This window comes from Fulmarus glacialis, unplaced genomic scaffold, assembly GCF_000690835.1.
Source record: "Fulmarus glacialis isolate BGI_N327 unplaced genomic scaffold, ASM69083v1 scaffold1987, whole genome shotgun sequence".
In the NCBI taxonomy this organism is placed as follows: Eukaryota; Metazoa; Chordata; class Aves; order Procellariiformes; family Procellariidae; genus Fulmarus; species Fulmarus glacialis.
The window spans coordinates 14,909-27,468 of record NW_009224870.1 but is presented as its reverse complement, the minus strand read 5'-3'; the positions used below and the strand labels follow the sequence as shown (position 1 = coordinate 27,468).

The following is a 12,560-nucleotide window of genomic DNA, read 5'->3' as shown; positions in this document are numbered from 1 at the left end:
GAAAACAAAAAATGAAAAAAAAAACAACCCAAAAACTTTTATTTTTAATCCTCTAGCCTAGAGCGTAAGAAGTTTATGTGATGTTTTTGTAATTATTTTGCCTAATAGGTCTTACAATATTCAAAAGCTGTGAAAACAAAATTGTATTATAAAATTAAGATAAGAATTCAGTCTGGATATCTATCAAATTATGAACAACGTGTGTTCTATGAATTGGAACTATTTCCCTGATATCCAAATTAAGCTTTAATTTGTTGTCTTATAATTGGGTAACAAACACCCTTTTTTCCCCTGATAACTGTCATTACTGCCAGGCAATCTAAAAAGCTAATTATTTGTTTTGAAAATCTAAATTTCTAAATTTTTTATTCTTCTCTCTCATCCAAAATGTTAGGATCAACATTTGGTTTCTAACACAATCCCAGGTGATTAAACATGCTAAGTCCTAGTAATAAGGGTAAAGTCTTACCTGTTGGAACAAATAAAGTGTGTCCTTGCTTCACAACACATTTGTAACATTTGTCAACCTTGTCCCCAAAATATACTTCACTCTGGGTGACAGATGAACTCCAAGACTCATACAGAGCCAAATTTTCATCAGTGGGCTTGATCAAATAGAATATCTTCTCACCCTATTAAACAAAAATATCAAATAAATAAATGAATGTCCTCCTGGTGGCATACTACAACCTCCAAGTCATTCCTAATAAAGTAACATATTGATCAATGGTAAGTATTCCATATTTCCACTATGGAATGTTGGGGCTTCCTAGCCCCAGTGTTTCACAACTGTAATCCACCAAAAGCTTAGTCAATAGTACACTAACCAATTGGTGTCTTGTGATGTAAAAGCAGCAAACAAACCAACCAAAACTTTTTATTGAAGTATAAAAAATTCCAGCTTTTATAAACAGTTTATGGATATGTGCACACATGCCAAATGAGAAAACGTAAGATGAAATCACTTTGCCTCTTCTATAATGTATAGATGGTCAAAGTTTGTGAGAAGAATAAAAAGTTGAGTATGTCAATGATTTTTATTCAATTCATTTTTTCATACTAAAACCTCACTATATCACCTACCAGTCTACTAAAATGATCAGTCAACCAATTATAGTCTAGATGTCACCAACATCATGCTAAAATAGAAGCATAAAAATGCAACACCCAACAATCAGTAATTCACTTTCAAGCTCCTCCCCTGGCTTTTTAAGGACAAAATTTCATACAGGTGATAATTCTAAGCAGGTGATAATGCCACGGCAGAAAGCTGCACACTAAATAAATTTTGTTTCGCACAGTCGTAAATCAAGAAGCCTTCATACCCAGAGAACATGGTACCAAACTGATGTTCCTCCAAAATCGATATGAAAATCAGTGTAGCTGTCCTGGACACCCATCAAGCAATACTTCTGAACAAAAGGCTTAGGGAAGACAGAATCATCTGGCCAATAATTTTCCACCCATGAAAGCTTTCTGGCAATATCCGGTACTTCCACTAATTCAGACATCCTTTTAAAAACAAACAAACAAACAAAAAAGAACCATAAATATAATCAAGAATAAGCACACTTCTTTTTAAATGACAGCTTTAAATTTTTGTTTCCTACAAAGTTATTACTTATGAATTCATAAAAATGTTTTATACCCGCATTACATCACAGTAGCTGTCTACATAAAATACGCAGCCTCCTATCTTTCCCACTACAGACATTATATTCCTACACATACTGCTCAACTTGGTGAAAACCACTTCCTACGTTCAAAGAATTGAAGTCAATACTCACTTTGTGTCCGAGAATTCCAGGCTGATCACATTCAATACTTTTGGTCGGTCAGGATTTGTGAAATATTTAATATAATTATGAAGCTTCATTTTACTGTCTGCTTGTCTTGCTACATCTATTACATCTATCACTTTGTCGCCACCTGTGAAAAATAGGATGACTTTCTTAAATGTATCGCAGATAAAAACAGCCATTTAAGGTGTATAAGAGAAATTTAACTTTTTTCCAGCCTTTATCAAAACATTTCTGCATAAACACTCCACTACTACCAGCATTCTCTTGGAACAGAGACAGATCAGTATAAACCAACTTTTTATTAGGTATAACTATAATCAGCTAAGGACAGAACTGAAAACACTCGAAAAATAAATCCTCTTTCCTGTGGTTAACCAAAACGAAAAAGAGCAGTATAGAATGACTGCAACTGGTTTAAAAGAAAAATTGGGTTTGTGGCTGCAATTGGAAAGACTAGCATAGAGAAAGTTATCAAGGCAGATCTATTCCTCACTCTTCCTATTAATCATCACCACAGCACTTGAATATTTAACACAAGGATCACTGAGAATTCTTTACAAATAATAAATCCTACTGCTCACAGCTTATAATTCTTAGCAAACTGCATTAAACTTGTGCCATAACTGGTAAGTTTTTAACGTTAAAAACTATGCAGGTACTCCTTCGCAAACATTCTACAAGCCCATCCCCACCCTTCTTATATACATGCATAACTTTTAAGCACACAGCAATTTCACTGAATAATTAAGTCATGAGTGTGCTTTATTTCTGAAGACAAAAAGGATTAGTTTACATATCGTGTATTTTAAAGTGATACATCTGTAGAACTAGACAAGCAAGAAGCAACCTTTAGTCAAGGGAAAGGACTAACAACATTATTATAATAGCAATTGGTTTATGTCCATTTAGTTACACAACGGTCAAATTTGACAATTAATTTTGGAATGCTGGAATCTAGATGTACATTATAAACATAATTACTTTAAAATTGCAAGTTAGTATCATCTTGATAAATTCCAGATGGAATAGTATTTATTCAGTTTTCTTATTTTTAATTTCAGTAATAGAAAGGTAAATCTGTGGCATTACAATTTTTTCCCTAAACTAGAGAACCTGGCAGGTCAAAATATATGTATGAGAATGAGAAGACCAAGTTTCTCTCCGAATCTGAAGAGGCAGTATTCCAAGAGAAAAGATTCAGTAGTATCAAAATTATAATTACACTTTAAAGTAGAACACATTACTGTTTATAATCATCATAATGGTAACAACATTCCATATACTACGTATTTCCTCTATTCTGGTGCCATTGTAAAATGCTGAAGGACAGAAAATCTACTTTCAGCACACATCATTATATTAGGTTATCACGAGAACACAGACAAGAACATATACAGACTTCTCAACTGTACTATATGTTACAGGAAATGTCATGCTGCAATTGGCTCAGTATCTATTTCTCTGTACTGCACCTTTACATGAGGTTGAAACAATTACAGACTGTCAAGAGATCTGGTAAGACAGAAATGGTCCTTGGGAAGCTCTAGCTCTCCTGCGAAAGGCAGCCAAGGTAGGAAATTTTCCAGGAAGAAAGATTTAATTCAGAAATGCCAATTCACCGAGCCCAAAACATTAAGTTTTGCGATATCCTAACCAACGATTAAACTTTATTGATCATAAGAGTGATTCATTCAATTATCACAAAAAGAACAATCTTAAAACTCATTATACTTTATTGGTTTACAACATGTAGCAGAAAAAAAAAAAATCCCAGCGTTCCATGCTTAGCTTGCACCAAAACTAACACGTTTGAAAGTTGAAAAGTAAGGCAGTACTCCTACCACATATCTACCACACACACACAAAAAAAAGAACAAAGGAAAAAACCACCAAAACCCATAGCTTTAATTTTACTCCCTGCTAGTCTTCTGGTTAGAAGTAATTCAATTTAGAATATATATTTAACACCCTGGAAGCTCTTATAATCATGCAAATATTTATTTTAATTTACAGGTAGGATCATTTGCAAGTACTCCAGAGTGACTCTTACCTACATATCGTTCCACATCTAAAACAGAGAAAGTTGGCGGAGGAAGTCTGAGCCCCAGACCATCTAATTTAGGAACCATAATGGGAACATCAAACCCATGTTTCTCCAAGTATCTTTGTGTCAATTGGCTTCCATGCATTTTCAAAATTACTTCATCAGCACTGGTGGAAAGAAATAATGGAATATTAGCAGAAAAGCATTCTCCAAGCACTACTGAAAAAAAAAATTATGTCCCAGTTTGGGGGAGGACAGATGGGAATGGCTACATTTGAATCCAAAAGAAGTGGACCCAGTACTATTATATTAAACATTTAAGTAAAAGACAAAGAAAACAACCTAAACCAGCAAGGGAATGTTTACTGTCATGCATAACCTGGGAACTCGTAGTCTTTCTATATGACTGAATGCAGTAATTTAAGAGGACGGGGAAAAGGAATTCTCAGAGAAGGCATTAAAGTACATTTTGGTAACAACAGCAACAAACTCCTTTAAAGAACTGTAAGTCATTGTGTTTCAGTGAGATAGCCAATCACAGACAGCTCAGGATGAAAGTACGACCATGTTTCTCCACTTTCCTCTAAAGCATGTGAGAATGGATAGACTACCAGCTCATATAAATGTTCTATGTTATTTGGAATGAAACTGAGGACTATTCCTGCACTAGAGGAATAGATAGACAATATTCTGACAGTTCAGGCACCAAAAAAACCCCACAAAAACCAACCACTCTTGCTACTGCTCCCACCCCCCCACAAAAGCAAACAAAAATTCAAAACCCCCACATCACCCTGTAGCAGTCCTGACAGACAACATGTCCCAGTGCAAAACTTAACAGAGGAAGCTACTGCAGGAAAAGGCAAATGTGTCCATCTGAAACAGGGATGGGGTAAGGGGGAATTCTAAAGGAGGAGGAAGTCACCCTCCACCTTTAGTTTCTGAAGCAGAGAAATGTTAGTTGCTTCCCTTAAAGACACACTCAACCGACAATGTTTCTCTATTTTTTCCACTGAAATATGCAAGTAAGCTGCTGTACCTTGGGAAAGAGCGAGCCCGCAGCTGTTTAACAAAAGTCCGTGTTCCAGCCTGCACCGGTTTGGAACCATCATCCAACTCTGTGTAGTCATGTCTGTGCCAGTTCCTCCTCTTCTTCACTACAAGTTTCAGAAGGATTAAACTTTGAATTAGTTAAATCAGATGGCTCAGATTAGCAGTCATCCCATTGGTGAGCCAATCACATTACTAAGATTAACAAACCTTACTGTTTATGCAGGTGACACTCCACCTATCTGCAACAAATGAAACCTTCAGGACACCTGACAGTCATTCTCTACAATTCTATAGTTCCTTCTACGTGAGAACCTCAGTGCACATTATACACAATGACTTAAGACTCCATATCCAGTGCAACAGAAGTAAACAGCAGCAGCCTGAAAGTTGTCCAAATCTAAAAAGTCAGCAACAAAACTAGAAATAGAACTTTAATTCCCTAAAGGTCAGACTTTTGTTTTTTAATAAACAGAAGAATCATACCTCTTCAAGATCCATAGACTTCATTTTCTGTATTAACACAGAATTAACAAGACTTAATCCCATTGTGCTATCTCGCCATACGAGCACACCCATATCCAGTCTGATAATATTACTACTATTCACCACCATATGCTGTTCGAAACCAAACCACCATTCTCTTATCCACTGCTTATGCCTCCATAACAGTTCTGGGCAGGTGTGATTTTCACTATGCAAGCACAATATATATAATGCAAACATTGCACCCCAAAACAATCAACTTCTGAGTTGTTTGAAACTTTAATGCACTATTACAACATATTACTAAAGAACAAAGGATAAATTAATGTTCTATTACAATTTTGGGAATCTGAAACTGATAGTTCAATAGCAACTAAGTTGCATTTTTAGCAGTTCCCTATACTTAAAGAGCCGAGGAAAATGAAAAACCAGACATTGTCATAAAAACTGTTGTGTTGGTCTCTCCATGACAAATGACAGACACACAAATGAGAAAAAAAAACTAATTTCATAGAATCACAGAATGATTTGGGTTGGAAGGGACCTTTAAAGATCATCTAGTCCAAACCCCCTGCCATAGGCAGGGACATCTTTCACTAGACCTGGTTGCTCAAAGCCCCCTCCAGCCTAACCTGGGAACACTTCCAGGGATGGGGCATCCACAACTTCTCCGGGCAACCTGTTCCAGTGTCCCACCACCCCAATAGTAAAGAATTTCTTCCTTATATCCAAACTAAACATACCCTCTTTCAGTTTAAAACCATTACCTCTTGTCCTGTCACTACAGGCCTTGGTAAAAAGTCATCTTCTTTCTTGTAAGCCCCCTTTATATATTGAAAGGCTGTATTTTAGAACATTGTAAGCTGTGTGCAGCCTCCCCATTTGAATTTTTTGGCCTTAGGTGAACCACAGGACAAAGTGACTTATGATACCATGGTGAACTTACTGCCTGTCTTCAAATTTTCATTATTTCGTGACCAATTCTTTCATAATGGATATTTCATTAATTCATCTTAATCAACCATTCATTTTGTACCTTCATACATAAAGAACACAAGCTCACTGCTTTGAAAGGAAGTTCTCGGTTGTATCATCTATCTGTCTGTTAGCAAAATGCACTTTGGAGCACTTTCTGTCTATACAAATAAACCTGTATCTCTTGTCCTCAAACATGCAACAGGCTGAGAAGTCCTATTAAATTCCCAACAGGTGCCTCGGCAAAAAGGACCGCCATCTCATCATCTGGGAAAGAAACTCCAACAGTGCTGAACTTGCTACCTTTCTATTGACTTAACAGCGTATCATTTACCACACTAAGAAACATACTAAGGGTACAGTAATTTTTAGGTTGCGTTTCAGTTTCTCCTAAAAAAGCCAAATTCTGCTCCACAGCATTAGATAGTTGCTACTGGAAGACTGCCCCAAGAAGATTTACTGAGACCGGATCTATAATTTAACTAATATTAAGCAGGAATTTAGTTACATCTGCTGAGGAAACACAGAAGAGGAAAAAGCTACCGTTACTTGTCAACACAAATGGTGTTTAACAGGCAAATACAAAACAGCCTGCAATGCAAATACAACACCCAACTAAACAACTCTATTAATACAAATTTGAACTTTATGGAAGAGCTCATCCTTAAGTTTACCAAAGTCATGATGAACCCAAAATCTAAAAAAAGTTATAGGAATACTGAAAATACAGCTAACAGTAACAGGAAGCTAAGGATTTAAGAAGAAAAAAAAAAAGTTACTTCTAAAAAGAAAAAACAAAATGCTGCTTCTCCAGAAAAAACAGTTGGTTATATAGGAGTAACTGACATCTTATAGTCATTACACATACGAGGTAATTATTCCTATTGATAAGCTGTTTCCTACAGAAGTGACAAAATGTACCCTTTAGAAGACATTTAAGAGAATAAACTGACATTTATAGCTATTTGCTAACCTGAAAACCAGTGCCAAAGAGCCTGCTTAATGAGCCAACTATCCAGTAGAAATTCATAAATAATGAAGCCAGATTTATTAAGTTTTCAAAGCTATTTTCTCAGTCATAAATAATAATACAAGAAATTAGTGGCTAATACTAATTTGCAACAGAGTAGTTTCTCATAAATTCACTGCTGTTATAACAGCTCATTAAAATTGTAAGATGATACAGCTGCTTAAGAGATTTTATAGCACAAAACCAACTTTTAGAAATCTGTCTTTCCAACACTTAAAACTAGAAATTAAAGTTGTTCTTTTGCTTTACTTAGTACTTGGCAACGTACATAATCCTTCCACAAGTAAGAGAACACTGAAGAACAGAAAACAGTAATGAAATCTTTTTCTGCTTATGTATCTCTTAATTCTAGAGCTTTTATAACCCCTTAAGACATTACAACAACAGTTGCAAGAAAATAATTTAATTGAATGGATCCTCATGCTCAAATTAAAACAAAAAAACCCAAATAAGTGCATAAGTTGAAAAGCACATATAACACCTCCCCCTCCCAATCACTCCAAACTAGTGGAAGAAACTAGCGTTCAGCCTTGCTGTTCCTGAAAACTGAGGCACAACCCACTGTGACAATACTAAAAATACGCACACCAAAAGTACTCTAAACAGTTGCAGGGGGGTTGAGGAAAGGAAAGGAGTGTGCTGGAAGTTTTCATGAAAAGTAAGCAGAAAGCTATTTTTAAATTACATTCCTTATACACTCAAAACAGTGGGCCAGTAACTGTACCTGCTTTAGGCAAACACTATTCCTTGCCTTCTCGCACTACTAGTCTGTCTGTCTCAGAGGTCACATGCTAGACTTCAAATGGGGACCATCAAGAGGTATCCACCTGTACAATGAGGCCTCAAGTCTTGGAAGAGGTCCTTTACGTGATTCCCAGTGACCAAAAGGCAAGAGAAATGTTAGCGTAGGAAGACTGAAAAATTTGAGGAGCATACAGTAAATCATACAATACCACTTCTAAGGCCTGGTACATCATCTTATATTGTCAGCTCAGATCAAACGCTGGCATTACTACCACAGTCAAAAAAACAGGTGGGAGGATATTTACAGAATTTGAGAAGGTAAAACCAGATTAAGAAAGTAATGTCCTGACAACCACAGTCCTGTTAACATTTACTGTACCTCGGGCTCTCTTAAAGCTCTGGATTCTAGAGTCTAGTGACAGACTTGACTCCCAGCATTCATGCAAATAGAGCATTTTCAGACTTAGGATCACTGAGAAAACTTTCAAAATAACAAAATATAATATGAAGACTCTAAACCAAATAAGCTAAGAAAACTCCTAAGTGTATTACTATTTTTTTATCACTTTTTTTTTTTAACTATTTATGATTTTAGGATTAATTATTTCGCATTTTACACACACAGCTGTTTACTAAAGGTCTTGTAAAATTGTTGCTCTTCAAAATCAAGAAGAGGATTTATTTTTGTTTGAAATACAAGAAGAAATTGATTGGTTCTCCTGTATTAATTTGATCTTTACATCTAACTATGTAGTTGCTTTCTTTTCATTATTGGAACTTTAACATAATTTATTTTGTAGGATACTGAAAGTAACCACCCATTTGGTAGTATGAAGTATGTGTTTCCTGTATATTTTTAGTAGATTTTTTGCACTACGTCATTTGATTAGATGGGATTATATACACAAGTGTCTGCTGAAATCACAGATATACTTGCCCTCTTAAATCAAACACAGATGAATTTTTGTCTCTTTCAAAACTCCTTTAGACAAGGAGATTTTAGAATATGAAGCTGTAAATAAAAATGCTTTTTTTACTTACATACATAATTTCATATGATTGAAGCACTCTGGAGCATTGCTGCAACACTTAAAGTCATGAGACATTATCAGTCTCTCTAAACACTAAAGTAAGCAGAGCCCAAACCGCAAACTATCATAGATTTGATTCTGACAGCTTAGCTGAGAGCAATTAATAAAATTCCAGGTGAAGATACATTTCAACATATCACCTCTGCTTGGGTTGATAAGTGACGTGTCTGAAGCTTCTACTAAATCTAGATGATCTACTCACTTGAGGCAATATGAAGTAATAAGGATAATATTTACCACAGATTCTTGCCTTTTTGAAAAGACTTCCAACACAAAAATTACTCTTATCTCACTGTCAAATTGCTGCAGGTGAGACAGAGCTTGCATTAGAGCTAGCAGCCTCTGCACTACAAGAAAGGTTATTCACAGGCATCACAGTGAAGCAAACTAGTTCTCCCAAATTGAGAAAAGAAGTTTCAAAGTTACTAGTTTATTAATTTGAAAGTATGATACGATTCCCCTTCTACTCCTCGTCCTTCTCTAGTCCCTCTATTCCACAGAAAAATCAGGCAGAAAGGTGGGGAAAGAAATGGCTGTCATTTGTATTCTGATTTACAGAAGAGACATGCAGATTTTTAACTGAAAATGTCAACTGGAATACTAAAAACTACAAGCATGTAAAACAGCATTCATCTTACCTTCTAGCCCCCAACCTAAAAGTAGCTAACCCTGAACTCACATACTATACAAGATACGTATCATGCAGCATACATTAATTACATCAGTAAGTGATGCTTTATCACTTTGTTCATACTCCAAAAGACTACCAGTGCGGGTGCAGTGGTTTTAAACTTACTGCTACATGGTAAAGGAAATTCAGCTTTGAAAAGATTCTAGATCTTAAGTCACTGCTGACTATAAATTATTAAGTGGTCTTCAAGCGAAAAAAAAAAACCAACACATTAGAAAACACAAATGACCACGACTTACTGCTTGGAGGTTAAAGACACACAGTGCATATAAACATTTTTCAGCTCTGAACATAGAAACTTAATTCATTGTTGGAAAGGTGAAATTCATTTTTACATTGTTTCCTTTTGAGAACAAAAGTCATGGGGGAAAAATCTAGGGAGTTGGATAAAGCAATATCCTTTCAGTAGTCACAGAAAGACAAAAACTGTTTTCTTCAGAATTGCAGTATTACCATCTTTCCACTGAAGATCTCTACAGCAAATTTATCTACTGAAAGGAGAACCAAAGAAGAGGTCTCTCTTGCTGCTCTGTTTCACAGTCTCTTCTGGCAACTCATAAAATTGCATTAGGAACTTGGTGGAAACTTGTTTATAAATCAGAAACCTGAAATTCAGAGCTGTGTAACTCTCAAGGACATAAATAGAAAAAAAACAAAACAAAACCTAGGAACAGGAAGTTCATATTCCCAGATTTCACTGGACTGTTGTGGCATATAGCCTACAATCATCAAGAAAGGTAAAACAGCTAATGCCTACATTTTCTCAAAGTTGCCTTCCAAGGTATTAGAATTTTGATTATTAAATATAGGACCCTTAAGCTGTCTTCTGGATTTTCCTTTTTTTGTTTTTTAAATAATGATTCCCCAATTTTCATTCTCCCACTCTCTGTCAAGTCCAGATTGTTTTCTTCTAGCTCTGTGCACTTTGATTTCTCTAACCTATAGCGGTGGTTTTTATTTTATTCTATCTGCATCTCCAGATCAAGGAACCTTTCAGGATGGTTTAGATTGTTTTGTGGTTTTTTTATCAGCTCAGAATTAGTCATGTAGAACCAGTACTTTCTAAATAATCAAACTTATCTTGAATGTTCTTCTGAAAAGTCTTGTTCAATTGTACATGGAGAGAAAACAAACTGAAAGTGTAAAATAAAATCTGAATAACCCATACTTACTTAGAGAAGGCCCATGGAGAACTGCACAGTTGGGACAATGGTATAGATCAATGTCAACAGCATGGTGCTCCTCTACCCCAACACAGCTGGAATAATATTTTTAAAATGTTAATGAGAATACACGCAAGATTTATTTTTCAAGCTAAAAAATAATTAAATCTTAAGTCTTTACCAGAACATGCTTAGTCTACAAAATTGTGATGAGATACCAAATTACCTCAACTACTGGGCTGCCACATAAATTTTGAGTAATAATTTATCACTGTATAAAGAATGCCATTTTTTAGAAAAATCATAAAAAGGGAACAAGAATCAAATTTCTTTAAAAATTAGTCCACAACATATACCATTACCCCTCATCCCCCAAAAAAACTTTGATCTTAGTTACAGGAAAAGTTTATGCAAAATCATTCAAGCGATTTTCCTCATGAAAGTTATGATTTCAAAAAAGTTCTGAAGTCTGTGTGCTGTCAATTTACAGACAATATCATGGATTTTTTCTTGTTTTTTCTTTTCTTTTTTTTCTGCAAAAGGCACATAACTGACTCCTACCCCCCAAGACAAATCAATGAAGAATACTTTCATATTCTTCCTGAAATCTTTACACTACTAGTACTAGCTATGTAAGTTACACAAGTGACCACACAAATCACTTTGTAGAAGTGTTTTTGTTTTAAAATAGCAACAAGTATTTCGAAGAGCACTTGAGAGATGTAATGTTTTCCTGGTGCACATTTTTTCCCAGATAAAACAGTCAAAGTGGGATTAAAGTTTAAAATCTTTGTAACAGTCATCTACACTGCTGTATATCTAAATAACACAATTGTAAAGACAAAATGAAGTACGTTTTATTAGAATCTGAAACACTAGAGGTTAATTGGAGAAGATGTGCTTTGGCACAAACTTCTCAAGGAAAAAAAAGAAGTAATCCCTACTCGCTGGTAGAATTTGAATCCTGGCAGAGTTCTTTCTCTCAAAAGTTCATTGACACTTATAAAATTGCTGACTTTATAATACAGAAGCAAGACTATAACACTGAACATTTACACCAAAATTAGGTATTTACATTCAATGCATTATAGTAACATGAGAACTTGAACACCACTCCATTCAGGTAATCCGTTTCATATCAAAAGTGTAATGACAGCTTAAACACTGAAGCTTTGAAATGACCCAGCTACAAGAAGTCTTTTCCCCAGCAGCCTATTGCCAAAACTGCTGACATGCTCCAGTAAGCGTCAGTACATGCTGCCAAAACAATATATTAAACAGTCTAGCATTCAAAGCGCACCAATGAGCAAATCAAATCTGAAACTGAAGAGCATCTCCCATGTAACTACCAATGAGAAGTACACCATTCTGAATTCTCTGTAAACAGATTCAGCTGGTTCTTCTACTTCTCTCTTCGCTACATACCACATGAAATTTAGAAATTATAAAGCTTTTTATATACATACTATTTTAAAATCTAAATA

General features: G+C 35.4%; 1 protein-coding gene across 1 annotated transcript in view; it reads right to left on the bottom strand.

Annotated features, from left to right (window-relative positions):
- KDM7A (lysine (K)-specific demethylase 7A) overlaps positions 1-11,176 on the bottom strand; it is a gene marked incomplete at both ends in the record, with an annotated part of 24,506 nt that extends 13,330 nt beyond the window's left edge. Inside the window, 6 exons of the mRNA XM_009582273.1 lie at positions 470-632; positions 1,326-1,512; positions 1,788-1,929; positions 3,853-4,013; positions 4,886-5,003; positions 11,086-11,176. Coding sequence (XP_009580568.1) covers positions 470-632; positions 1,326-1,512; positions 1,788-1,929; positions 3,853-4,013; positions 4,886-5,003; positions 11,086-11,176 — 862 coding nt within the window. The remainder of the gene's footprint in view (positions 1-469; positions 633-1,325; positions 1,513-1,787; positions 1,930-3,852; positions 4,014-4,885; positions 5,004-11,085) is intronic.
- Positions 11,177-12,560: the final 1,384 nt, after the last annotated feature.